The sequence below is a fragment of the Gossypium raimondii genome, chromosome 6 (genome assembly GCF_025698545.1).
Source record: "Gossypium raimondii isolate GPD5lz chromosome 6, ASM2569854v1, whole genome shotgun sequence".
Classification (NCBI taxonomy): Eukaryota; Viridiplantae; Streptophyta; class Magnoliopsida; order Malvales; family Malvaceae; genus Gossypium; species Gossypium raimondii.
Window position 1 is genome coordinate 1,802,749 of NC_068570.1, and position 13,044 is coordinate 1,815,792.

General features: G+C 34.7%; 2 protein-coding genes across 6 annotated transcripts; one reads left to right on the forward strand and one right to left on the reverse strand.

Annotated features, from left to right (window-relative positions):
* Positions 1-2,875: 2,875 nt before the first annotated feature.
* Positions 2,876-8,094, forward strand: LOC105773371 (kinesin-like protein KIN-4A). 4 transcript variants are annotated; one of them, XR_001127037.2, is made up of 18 exons: positions 2,876-3,450; positions 3,578-3,727; positions 3,816-3,965; positions 4,051-4,298; positions 4,374-4,546; positions 4,628-4,752; positions 4,834-4,870; positions 4,934-5,025; positions 5,099-5,200; positions 5,266-5,481; positions 5,557-5,652; positions 5,737-6,048; positions 6,136-6,413; positions 6,508-6,558; positions 6,629-6,850; positions 6,922-7,225; positions 7,310-7,610; positions 7,675-8,094. XR_001127037.2 is itself a non-coding variant. In XM_012595181.2 (18 exons), exons 1-17 carry the CDS (start codon positions 3,325-3,327, stop codon positions 7,520-7,522), a joined length of 2,895 nt encoding a protein of 964 aa, XP_012450635.1. In that variant the 5' UTR covers positions 2,876-3,324; the 3' UTR covers positions 7,523-7,537; positions 7,675-8,094. The 4 variants fall into 4 exon arrangements, 2 of the variants coding, with proteins under 2 accessions (XP_012450635.1, XP_052488317.1); XR_008196760.1 differs by having other exon boundaries at positions 7,798-8,094; XM_012595181.2 differs by having other exon boundaries at positions 7,310-7,537.
* Positions 8,095-8,287: 193 nt separating this feature from the next.
* LOC105773372 (uncharacterized) lies at positions 8,288-12,309 on the reverse strand. 2 transcript variants are annotated; one of them, XM_012595182.2, is made up of 3 exons: positions 12,242-12,309; positions 11,906-12,148; positions 8,288-8,937 (listed from the first exon to the last, which is right to left on the reverse strand). In XM_012595182.2, the coding sequence occupies exons 2-3, from the start codon at positions 12,068-12,070 to the stop codon at positions 8,572-8,574; spliced, it is 531 nt and encodes a 176-aa protein (XP_012450636.1). In that variant the 5' UTR covers positions 12,071-12,148; positions 12,242-12,309; the 3' UTR covers positions 8,288-8,571. The 2 variants fall into 2 exon arrangements, with proteins under 2 accessions (XP_012450636.1, XP_012450637.1); XM_012595183.2 differs by lacking the exon at positions 12,242-12,309 and adding an exon at positions 11,178-11,216 and having other exon boundaries at positions 11,906-12,016.
* Between the last annotated feature and the right edge of the window lie 735 nt (positions 12,310-13,044).

The window sequence follows — 13,044 nt, forward strand, 5'->3', positions numbered from 1 at the left end:
GCTCTGTTAAATTAAACGTGGATGTCGCAGTTGATATTGCTGCTCGAGTGGTAGGCGTGGGAGCTATCACCCATGATGCGGACGGTATGGTGCTGCGGGGTTGCACACAAATACTGCTCGAGTATGTGCACCCTATGTGGGTCGAGGCGCGCAGGATCTTGCTCGGGACATGGGCTTTAGAAACATTGTGCTAGAATATGATAATTGCTTTTTAATTTCTAAATTTATTCACTATACATTCGACTTAATTTTATTAAGTTATGTCATTTTTAAGGCTCGAATTTATATTTAATTTGTTTAATATTCACTTATATAATTATATATATTGAATTTGAAGTAAAATGAAATTTGAAAACCATGTAAATAGATATGCCTAAATCTAACATAAATTTAATAAACATAATAATTTATTTGATTTTTCAACTTAAAAAAAATCGTTTTATCCTTCTATTTAGATTCTCCTTTTTTACCCTTAAACTTGTATTTTTTATTAAATAATTTCAAAATAAATAAAAATTTTAACATTTTTAAAATGAAATATAATAAATATTTTTTACAATTATCCGTAAAATTTAAAAATTATTTTGGACTACCATACTCAAGCACAAGTGCCAAGAAGATGAAATATAATAAATAATAATTTTACAGTTATCCAAAAATTAAAAAAATTCGGAAAGTTAATTTTCGGGATAATTGTAACAATTATTATTTATTATATTTTATTTCGAGACACTTAGACTTGAGTGTGGTGGTTCAAAAATATTTTAAGATTTTCTGTGATACTTATAAAATTATCATTTATTATAATTCAATTTCAAGGCACTTGAGTTTGAGTATGGTGGTGCAAAAGTATTTTAAAAATTTTAGGATAGCTATAAAATTATTGTTTATTATATTTCATTTTCGTGCACTTGAGATTGAGTATAGTGCCCCAAAATATTTTAATTTTTTTGAGATAACTGTAAAAATTATTATTGATTATATTTTATTTTCCAAACACTTGAGCTTAAGTATGGTGATGAAAAATATTTTAAAATTTTTGAGGTAACTATAAAAGGGCCACAATGACTTTTTTCAATGAATTATAATATTAAAATTAATATTGTCAAATCGTAGCTAACAATTTAAACCAAAAAAAGGGTTTAGTACCAATAAAGGCTCATTTCTGAAATTATTTACGGAAATGGGCCGTTTCTAAAAATAATAATGGGTATGAACCAAAAACCTAAAAAAGCGCTGATGTGGATGCGTTTCAGAGGATAACCCAGAAAAACGCTTCTACGTCAGCGCTTTTTTTCTTGTGTCAAGCAAAAGCGCTCTGATGTGGACATGCTTCACTAAAAAGCGTTGACGAAGACGCGCTTTTGGCCGTGTTTTCCCTCAACAGTCACCTCCAATGGTTGTTTAAAAATCTGGTCGTTGGGCCTCCAACGGTCAGGAAAAAAAAGTATAAAAATCTGACACAAGGAAAAAAGTGCTGACATGAAAGCATTTTTCTGGGTTATCTCCTGAAAACGCGTCTACATCAGCACGTTTTTAGGTTTTCAGTCCATACTCATTATTATTTTTAAAAACGACAATTTCTATAAATAATTTCGGAAATGAGCCTTTATTGGTACTAAACACCAAAAAAACAATATATCTAATAAAAGTCTATAAATGTATGAACCAAAGTTTTTTTTTTGTTTTTTTTTCAAAAATCGTATATGATTAGATATCACATGGCTTATGTGTTTGTGTCATCCTGTTTTCTACCATACGTTACGATCATGAAATCTTATAACAAAAACCCAAAATGGAAAAAAGAAAGAACTGATGAATTTTATAATTTTAAATATTTTTATTAATTTTGTGAATATTTTAAATATTTATTTAATTATTAATAGATTCACTGTAAAATTAGTTAAAACGAAAATTGATGGTCTCACCGATTCGAATACCAATTCTGTTTTTTAAAATATCCATTCTTTGTTGAAATCCAAATATCAAGGTTTAAACTTTATTGTTGTTATTCTATTTCTCAATTTGTAATATGTACCAAAAAAATATATATATAAATATATATAGGATTATTTGCATCAAACATTATAAATTTTAAATTGTTTAATTAAGTATAGTATCAATTAGACACTTCAATCAATCCAAAGTCAGCTTAGACTTTAAATATCGGACTCGGATTTGAGTTAGCTTACAATTAATAATTGGATAGTTTGAATAAACATATTAAAGAAAACAAACAATATCATTAAAATTTTAGAACTATTTCTTCTTTCTAACCTATCATATTAAAATTATTCATGTAATATTTATAATTTCATTTAAAATTTGGTCCACGTATTTAATTACATTCCACCGTAAACTAATATGAGAAATTAAGTGAAATACGAGAATAAATTAAATCTAGGTTCATCCTTGTGTGATGCATAGATTTATTCATTATTGTATTTAATAATTAAAATATATTAAATTACTTTTTCTTAATGAATTATTGAAAACTAGGCTCCGTAGTCTTGACTCCCTAATAATGATAAATATGTCTATTAATCTCTTCAGGATTTACGAAAATATAAATAAGTATAATGGTAAGATTGCATTTTGATCCAAAATTTATAATTTATCTATAATCCCTCCCTTGATTTTTATTTCAATTTCAATTAAATAAATTATTAAAATTAAAAATAATTAAAATATCATAACAACACATCTTTAACAATTATCTGCCTTACTTCTAGGAGATGCATTGATCGGTTTTCAGTACAATTGATCGATAAGGTTACAACCAGTGCAATTTTTAAAAAAGAAAATTGAATTTTACATAAATAATTATTATTTACCTCTTTTCTTTCAGTTTCCAAACGAGAAATTGTTTGAAACTAAGATTATACATTTCGTTTTCTCTCCTTTCCAAACATTCTGTAAGACAAGTAAACAGGGTAGAGCTAAAAAAGACAAAAAAAAGAACAAGTAAGGTTAGAAACATAGATACAAACAGAGATTGAAAAGGGAATGAGTGTCATGAAAGTATGTTTTAATTTTACTTGTGGGATTTTGTAGTGAAGGCAAAGAAAAAATCATATGACTGTTCCTCAACTACCCTTCCCTGCAGTTCCTCTACCTCTCTATTTCTTTTCTTCTTTGTTCTTTCACAACAGCAGGCAACTCATTCCCTTCACTAGTTGTTGCATTACTAAAAAAACAAAACTCTTACAAAAAAGGAATATTATTTTCTCTTTTTTTTTCTTGGGGGGGGGGGGTGTTTCTTTATTTGTTTTCTCTTTGTGTTTGGAAATTGTGAAACTTTTTTTCTTTGTTTAGCTGTTTCCTATGGAAACTACTCCAGTTTCTGAGGATTGTTGTGTTAAGGTTGCTGTTCATGTAAGACCACTTATTGTTGATGAAAAGCTTCAAGGCTGTAATGATTGTGTTACTGTTACCCCAGGGAAACCTCAGGTACTGTCACTTTTTAGACCAAATACAAGTGTTCACACTGTTAAAAAATTGCTTGTTCATATAGAGATCTGGATCTTTGGGTGATTAAATGCTGAATTTAGTTAGTTTCTATGTTTGTTTCTTACAGGTTCAAATTGGGACACATTCCTTTACATTTGATCATGTCTACGGTAGCACCATGGGTTCACCGGCATCTTCCATGTTCGATGAATGTATTGTTCCACTTGTTAATGGTTTGTTCCAAGGATATAATGCTACTGTTCTTGCTTATGGTCAGGTATATACAGTTGAATCTCTTACAAGACACTGATAACTATTGTATAGCTTTCAGTTTTGTTGTTGTGATTTTAAGTTCCAATTTGCAGACTGGATCAGGTAAAACATATACTATGGGAACAGGTTTCAAAGATAGTTGTCATATAGGAATCACTCCACAAGTAATGAATGCTTTGTTCAACAAGATTGATAGTCTAAAACATCAAATCCAGTTCCAATTACATGTTTCCTTCATTGAGGTTTGTTATCATGCATTTCCTGTAAGAGAACTGTAAATGTTTTCATAATTTATAGTTCTTACATATATGGTTTTTATGCTGAAAGATTTTGAAAGAAGAAGTGCATGATTTGTTGGATCCGACGTCTCCGAACAAATCAGATACTGCGAGCACGGGAAAAGTACATGTCCCCGGAAAACCACCTATTCAGATTCGTGAATCATCGAATGGCGTTATTACATTAGCAGGATCTACTGAAGTTAGTGTTACTACATTAAAAGAAATGGCAGCTTGCTTAGAGCAAGGATCGTTGAGTCGAGCAACCGGGAGTACGAACATGAACAACCAATCAAGGTTAATTCATGTTCTGTTCTCGTTAATTTAGTATGCTTTAGTAATAATTTCCTGTAACGATATGTGTTTGTATAGTCGCTCGCATGCAATCTTCATCATCACGTTACAGCAAATGCCTATTACCGGAGATGGAAGTACTAATGACGTTATGAATGAAGAATATCTTTGTGCCAAGTTACATTTAGTAGACCTCGCTGGTTCGGAACGAGCAAAAAGAACAGGTTCTGATGGTATGCGTTTTAAAGAAGGTTAGTGGCATCACTTATTGTTTCTTCGTATCACGAAAGTAATCTTCTCCATCAAGTAATTGCCATGTATCATCTAAATAGGAGTTCATATCAACAAGGGCTTGCTTGCACTTGGTAATGTCATTAGTGCACTTGGTGACGAAAAAAAACGCAAAGAAGGTATTCACGTTCCATATCGAGATAGTAAACTCACTCGGCTTTTGCAGGTATGACTGGTATATTGATATCTTTATGTTGCCTCGATTTGTTTTGTATTAAGCGCTGAAAATGCAAGCATTTTTGGACAGGATTCACTTGGTGGCAACAACAGAACTGTCATGATAGGTACTGCCATTATTTTATTACACTTGGTGGCAAGCATTCCTTAACGAATTTCTTTCGTTGCAGCCTGCATTAGTCCGGCCGATAGCAATGCCGAGGAAACTCTTAATACTTTGAAGTATGCAAATCGAGTTCGTAATATCCAAAACAAGCCTGTTGTAAGTTCAAAGAGAATGATTTTCAAAATAGTTTCCATACAGGATTTTCATTCTTATTTTTGGCTTTAAATAGGTTAACCGAGATCCTATGTCCAACGAGATGCTAAAAATGCGTCAACAATTACAGTATCTGCAAGCCGAACTTTGTGCTCGTGGGGATTCCGATGAAGTGCAGGTATCATGTTACCCTTAACTACTTGTTTCAGTCCACAAGTATTCTAATAGGAATTATTGTTGTAGGTTCTCGAGGAAAGAATTGCTTGGCTTGAAGCTACTAATGAGGATCTTTGCCAAAAACTTCATGAGTACCGCAAAAAATGCAACATTACGGAGCAATGTGAAATAGATTCGAGAAACTTTGATGAAGAGGCAGCTAAAGAATGGGAGCACAAACTTCTACCGAACACGATGGACAAAGAGTTACACAAGTTGAATAGACGTCTCGAGGAGAAAGAGGTATATTGTTCAATTGTTGGTAACTTTTCAAACACTAGCTAATTCTTCTATGTTCATCTATTATGTTTCGAATAGTCCGAGATGAAACTTTTCAGAGGCGACACGGTTGCACTCAAGCAGCATTTTGGGAAGAAAATTCAGGAACTAGAAGATGAGAAAAGAGCTGTGCAGGTTTAAAAACACATTGCTTTTTTTGCTTAACTCGAAGAAAAACCGTGCTTGTTTAACATTTGTTAACATATTTCATTGTTGCAGCAAGAACGAGATCGTTTACTGGCTGAAATTGAAAATCTTTCTGCCGGTTCTGAAGGACAAAAACAAAGAGTGCAGGACATACATGCTCAAAAACTGAAGTCCCTTGAAGCACAGATTCTGGATTTTAAGAGAAAACAAGAGAACCAAGTTCAAGTTTTAAAGCTGAAACATAAGAGCGATGAAGCAACAAAACAACTGCAAGATGAAATTCAATTCATAAAGGCACAAAAGGTTCAGTTACAACATAGGATAAAACAAGAGGCCGAACAATTCCGTCAATGGAAAGCTTGTAGAGAAAAAGAACTATTGCAGGTGCCTTGTATATTACATTCTGATATTACATAAGAATAATCACACACTTCGTTACGTACTTAATTAATAACATGAATGTACAAGTAGTTGCGAAAAGAGGGCTGGAGAAATGAGTATGAAAGACACAAGCTGCAAGCTATAAACCAACGGCAGAAAATGTTTCTCCAAAGAAAAACCGAGGAGGCAGCCATGGCTACCAAGAGACTAAAAGAGTTGCTCAAAGCTCGTAAATCATCTGCCCAAGATAACTCAGGTATGCTTTTGCAGACAAATGAGAAAGCATTACAACAATGGCTAGAACACGAATTAGAAGTGGTGGTGAATGTACATGAAGTTCGGTCTGAGTACGAGAGTCAAAGCCAAGTGTATGTAACAAAATCCCTTTTGTGTACTAATACTGATGCATGATATATAAAAATTATTCTTATATCACTTTCATTTATTATGCTCAAACACCAGTCGAGCTGCAATGGCGGAAGAGTTAGCTGTTTTGAAGAACAGATTTGCAAGGTATCGGTTGTTTACATGCATTTTATCTTCCGCCATACGGGTTATATTGATGTATTGTACTGCTCTACAGGGCATCCTCAATGACACTAAATGCAAGAATGACTAGAATAGCTTCACTTGAGAATATGCTTAACATATCATCGGATTCACTTATAGCAATGGCTTCACAACTTTCGGAAGCAGAAGAACGAGAGCGTTCTTTAACTAACCGTGGGCGTTGGAATCAGTTGCGGTCCATGGGAGATGCAAAGAACTTACTTCAATACATGTTTAATTCTCTTGGTGATGCAAGGTACTTTCTCTAGAACAAACAAATTATGGTTAATAAAGGTCTTTAAAATGGTACTTATATGTTATGAACAGATGCCAATTATGGGAAAAAGACATGGAAATCAAGGAAATGAAAGAACAGCTTAAAGAACTTGTAAGTCAGTTGCGACAAAGCGAGTTACAACGAGAAGATGTAGAGAATGAGCTAAAATTAAGAGAGCAAGCTGTCGCCATTGCATTGGCTACATCACCGAATTCATTGAAGCACATCGCTGATGACATGAATGGCTCGTTGTCTCCAATGTCTGTGCCAGTACAGAAACAGCTGAAATATAGCCCTGGTATAGTAAACGTCCCAGTCAGAGAGTTGGTGTCGTTCATAGATCAAACACGAAAGGTAATGCCATTATCTAACCTTAATCATAGTGTTGCAACTTGCAATCAACTTTCATCCATGGTTGGATTCCCTCTGCTTGCGTAGATGGTACCACTCAGTCAATTACCAATGAAAAAGTTAGTCGCCATAGGACGACCCGGTAATGGAAAACTATGGAGGTGGAAAAGATGGCATAACAAATGGCACGTACAATACAAATGGAAATGGCAAAAGCCCTGGAGACTCTCAGAATGGATTAGGCACAGTGACGAAAACATTATAAAGGCAAAGCCTCGTTCACGAAGTTTTCTGTACTGAGTTCGATATTCCATGGTACGAGATTATATCGGCCGTATTAATCTTTGATTTCTGGCCACGGTGCAGTGGAACCTAGGAAAAACTGCAGGTAATTTTTTTCCTTAGTACGATAGCTTATTAGAATCATGATCTTTTTCTCTTTGTTGATGCAGTGTATCGGAACTGGCTAATAGGAATCTACATACACCGTATCAGTATAGTTGATTTTGAAAATATCAACACTATAGGTTTGTCATCTTCAAATATAAATAGTTTATTTTTTCTTGCTTGTAAAGAAGTGCCGATGTTGCCGATGACAACGGTGTGCCGAGTTCGTTGACATGGTTTCAGTGTTGATGCTTAAGCAAAAATATAAGGGATATAGTCCCTTCAGCTGTCTCAAAGGTTTTGGCTTATTGCTCATCAGTAACATACACATTGAGAGAAGAAAGTCATGAATAATTTGTATGAAAGATGCAGTACAATAAGTATTTTTCCTTTTTAGTTCTCCAGTTTTTACCAATGTGTAAATTTTTAATGTTCATATGTTTCAGCTTCTTATGGTTATAAATGGAAAAGTCTTTAGCTCTTCACGTCTCTCCCTAGATTCTTGTAAACCCAATCAGACCACTAGGCCTGTCTTGATTCAACCGGTTTAATCAGATTTCAAATAGTCTATTCAAAAGCTGATTCAACCCGAACAAGTATACCAGCGCCAGTCTGGTCACCGGTCCAATCTGTTTCAATACCATGGTAAAAGAAGTGCCATTGAATGAACTCATTCAGTGCTATTGAAACCAAATAATTCCATAGATAAAAGTAAGCAATCTAACTTTGGTACAATAAGATTATATGATACATTATTGTGCACTAAATCAAATTTTAACTCATTATTCTGTGACAAAAACCTTCTCACTGATGAAGTACAGTGTTCTAATTCATGGCAAAGGAACAGATTTTGCTTCACTTTTGATTGGTAAAATGACAATTTATACTGATTATCAAATGGTACACCAATGTCATGAGTCTCATAGCAAGCATTGCGAGAGGTTCTATAAAGTGAGCAATTTCTACATATTGCAGCACCAGTATGCATAATGCTCATCTTTACGATGATTACTAACGAGACCACCGCACTGTAAACAGATAAAGCTGCTTCCATCCGAGAATGCGTCCAATACGATTTGCATTCTACCTGTTTCGGCAAGTATAGAAGTCCCGTGAGCATCTGGTGCAACCGATGGATCATTGGGGTTGCATGGTACTGGTTCGGTTTTCAAAGGCTGTGCTTCAGCTATTGCACACTCAGCAAACAGAGAAGCCAGCTGATCAACTGCCGTGCTCTCTTGCAGCTTAGTTCTGTACACTTCACGAGCACGGTATAATGACTGAAACACAGCTTCATCGCCGCCTCTAGTTCTTACAGCCATCACCACCTGTTCCATAACAGATAAGCAGAGATTAAAACAGAGGAGCAAGTAGGTCCAGGGCGCATGTCTCTAAATAAAGGCAGAATCAAGAGCCAACGATCCTCAGCTATGGCAGAACAGTGATCAGCAAGCTGGCAAGCAGAAATATAGAAGAAGCTCAAACATATGCAAAATAGAACACAGTTTAAAGGATAGAACCGTGTTCAATGGTGCTAATAAATAAGAATAAGTTTGCATAGGTCCACGACCTCTATCAGTTTCGACTATTAGTAATGAAAGGGGCCTTTCGCCAAGTTTATCCTAACTCCAAGCTTGAGGACAAGCTTTTTCTCTGGCAAGGGAGTAATATTTTGGGCTGAATCTATACTAAGTTTGTCTAGGTCCAAAACCCCTATCAGTTTCGACTATTAGTAATGAAAGGGACCTAGTGCCAAGTTTATCCTAACTCCAAGCTTGAGGACAAGCTCTTTCTCTAGCAAGGGACTGATCTTATGGGCTGAATCTACGTTAGGAAAGGCCATTAATTTTGATTCTCTAATTAAGGCTTAGGTTGCTATTTTATTTCTTTCCTTACATTTTGTTGCGATTTTATTTCAATTGATTTAATTCCTTTCTAGAATAGGCTTCCTATTTACATAATAAGACTTGTTAAAAGGGTAGAGATGTAGTCAATGGTGCTAATACATGAGAATAAGTTTGTGTAGGTCCACGAACCCTATCGGTTTTGACTATTAGTAATGAAAGGGACCTTTCGCCAAGTTTATTGTAACTCTGAGCTTGAGGACAAGCTCTTTCTCTAGCAAGGGAGTAAAATTATGCGCCAAATCTATAATAAGTTTGTTTAAGTCGGTTTCAACTATTAGTAATGGAAGGGACCTTTTGCCAAAGTTTATCCTAGCTCCGAGCTTGAGGACAAGCTCTTTCTCTAGTAAGGGAGTAATATTATGAGCCGAATCTATAATAAGTTTGTGTAGGTCCATGACCCCTATCGGTTTCGACTATTAGTAACGAAAGGGACCTTTCACCAAGTTCATCTTAACTCCAAGCTTGAGGACAATCTTTTTCTCTAGCAAGGTAGTAATATTATCAGCCGAATCTATGTTAGGAAAGGCTATTACTTTTGATTCTCTAATTAAGGCTTAGGTTACTATTTTTTTTCTTTCCTCAGGTTGCAATTTTATTTCAGTTGATTTAATTCCTTTCTAGAATAGGCTTCCTATTTACGCAATAAGACTAGTCCTTATTTAAGGGGTAAAGATGTATTCAATGGTGCTAATAAAAAAATTTGTGTAGGTCCATGAGCCCCATTAGTCTCGACGATTAGTAATGAAAGGGACCTTTCGCCAAGTTTATCCTAACTCCGAGCTTGAGGACAAGCTCTTTCTCTAGCAAGGGAGTAATATTATGGGTTGAATCTATAATAAGCTTGTATGGGTCCACAACCCCTATCGGTTTCAACTATTAGCAATGGAAGGGACCTTTCACCATGTTTATCCTTAACTCTGAGCCTGAGGAAAAGCTCTTTCTCTAGCAAGGGAGTAATATTATGGGCCGAATCTATAACAAGTTTGTGTAGGTCCACGACCCATATCGGTTTTGACTTAATGAGGGGACCTTTCTCCAAGTTTATCCTAGCTCCGAGCTTGAGGACAAGCTCTTTCTCTAGCAAGGGAGTGATATTATGGGCCGAATCTATAATAAGTTTGGGTAGGTCCACAACACCTATCGGTTTCAACTATTAGTAATGAAAAGGGCCTTTCGCCAAGTTTATCCTAACTCCGAGAGCTTGAGGACAAGCTCTTTCTCTAGCAAGGGAGTAATATTATGAGCCGAATCTATTATAAGTTTGTGTAGGTCCACAACCGTTATCGGTTTCGACTATTAGTAACAAGGGGACCTTTCCCCAAGTTTATCCTAACTCCACGCTCGAGGACAAGTTCTTTCTCTAGCAAGGAAGTGACTTATGGGCTGAATCTATGTTAGGAAAGGCCATTAATTTTGATTCTCTCTCTTTGATTAGCTAAACTATCAATTCAAACCTCAGACATTACATATCCTTACTGTGTTTGTTTACTCTAGTTAACCCGAGTTAAACTAATAGTGTGTATTCAATTGTATTATAGCTGCCTGCCTAAGAAAGGCAAAGCTACTTTTGACCTTCTTGTATCGACAAACACCAAAAAGGATAAAGAAGCGATATTTTTAGTTTGGCCCAAGATGGTCAACTCGGATGCCTCGTATTTTACCACCAATACTTGTACCCATCAATGCAGTCTTCAAAAAGCCTACAGTGAGAAGTGGCGGAACAATACTTAATTAACAATCGGAATTCAAGGTTGATGGAAAAATAACAAGCTATTAAAGCTAATACATTCGAAAGGGGAACAACTAGCAAATGTCGAATTCATTAATATCCAAAAATAGTAGCTAGTTTCGAAAGTAATGAAAGTTGAAACAATCCGAAACTAATCACATCGAAGCAACAAGACATTTAAGTCTATAATCAATAAGAAAGATGTCGAAAGAACAAGATTTTTTTCAACCCCATTGTTCTAAAACAAAGAAAAGCTACTTCGATGAACAATATCATGGGAAATCGCATTAGGTTCTTTCCATTCCAAAACCAAAATGCTTCACCATTTGTTCATCCTTAGACTGGCTCATTGATTGGGATTCTCAAATAAATGCCAAGACATAAAAAGAATTGCTTTCAACCTCAAAAATTCAAACTTTGAACGTTTTTTTACTTCTACAAGACACCTCCTTTAACCCTTACTCTTTAACAATAATAAATCCCCATTGTTCTTTACATATATTCATAATCACCCAACGTGTTTTTTTCTATTCATTTTTTGCAAACACAAATGATATTCACTAACCATTAAGTACCCAAAAAAAATTAAGAAACCAACAAATCCCATTAACCTATCGAGAAAAAGAGAACGAAATTGAAAAGGTATCTTATGAAGATTACCGCTTGAAGAGCCTGAGAAGGTTTGCCTTGATCAATAAGATTACGAGCCATTGTAAGCAGGTCCTTACCAACATCATTCTGTCCTACCTGCTGAGTTGGCGCTGCTGCTGCTGCGGCGGCGGTGGTGGCCTCCGTCTCCATCATGTCGGCGTCCATACGGTCCATGGCATCTGGTCCTTTCCTTTCTTCTTCTCCGTCGATCAATGAATCTTTCTCTATGAATATATCACCTTCTTTTTCTTTCTTTTTTTTTGAAAAAGGCAAAAAAATATTAACAAACTGTTGATTGAGAAATGAAAATGATAAAGAGGATTCTAGCAAATTCTGGTGTGATACCTTTTTCTTTTCTTCAATCTTCCATTAGCGTTTTGGGTTTCTTCCATTGGACCTCCATATCATGGTTTTCAATAAATTCATGGACTAGCGGAATATGGCCTTGTTCTTTGAAGGCCAATCATGGAGTGGGCTATTGCACGGCCATAAGAGCCTGCAAAATGAAAGTTGAGCTGAAGGTATTGGCCCAATGAGGTCTTGCTAGCTTGATGATGTTAGGAATTCTTCTAATTGGATCATTACAGTCGAATTATGGACTTTAGTTACTTTAGGGATTTTTTTTTTATATAATGTCTACTTATACTCGTAAGCTCTCAAGTCCTTAAATCGAAAAAAATGCGTTTAAGTATCTTTAAATAACAATGGTGTCAATTAAGGTGCTGTTTAATAAATTGAAATTTTAAATATTGAATACAGATTAAGCAAATTTCTAAAGATAAAGTATTTAGAGGATAATGTTAAAAGAAATAAATTAAATTAAATTAAAAATATTTTATGTTAAGTGATAAGTAACTGAATTGAAATAATGACAAATCAATAAAAGAAAATTATATTCATGATCTTATATTTGGGATAAATCTTAAAACTACGCATGAATTTTAGTTTAATGTGCAATGTTATCGTGAACTTTGATTTTATACAATTTTATATATGAAATTTTAATTTGATTCAATTTCCACAAACTACTAACACAATTATCGATATACCGCTATTTTAAATTTACATATTGCAAACACAAATAATTTATATTTATCCAATATAAAAAATCGATGCAATTATTTCTTTAAATGCACACAATTGAAGTA

What these genes read in the sequence shown, in the direction of transcription:
- LOC105773371 (XM_052632357.1), top strand. Translation starts at nt 3,325, where the DNA reads ATGGAAACTACTCCAGTTTCTGAGGATTGTTGTGTTAAGGTTGCTGTT. An exon ending in AACATGAACAACCAATCAAG is followed by an intron (nt 4,299 to 4,373) that starts GTTAATTCATGT and finishes GTGTTTGTATAG; the next exon opens with TCGCTCGCATGCAATCTTCA. An exon ending in GACGTCTCGAGGAGAAAGAG is followed by an intron (nt 5,482 to 5,556) that starts GTATATTGTTCA and finishes TGTTTCGAATAG; the next exon opens with TCCGAGATGAAACTTTTCAG.
- LOC105773372 (XM_012595182.2), bottom strand. Translation starts at nt 12,070, where the DNA reads ATGGACCGTATGGACGCCGACATGATGGAGACGGAGGCCACCACCGCC. An exon ending in CTTCTCAGGCTCTTCAAGCG is followed by an intron (nt 8,938 to 11,905) that starts GTAATCTTCATA and finishes GTTATGGAACAG; the next exon opens with GTGGTGATGGCTGTAAGAAC.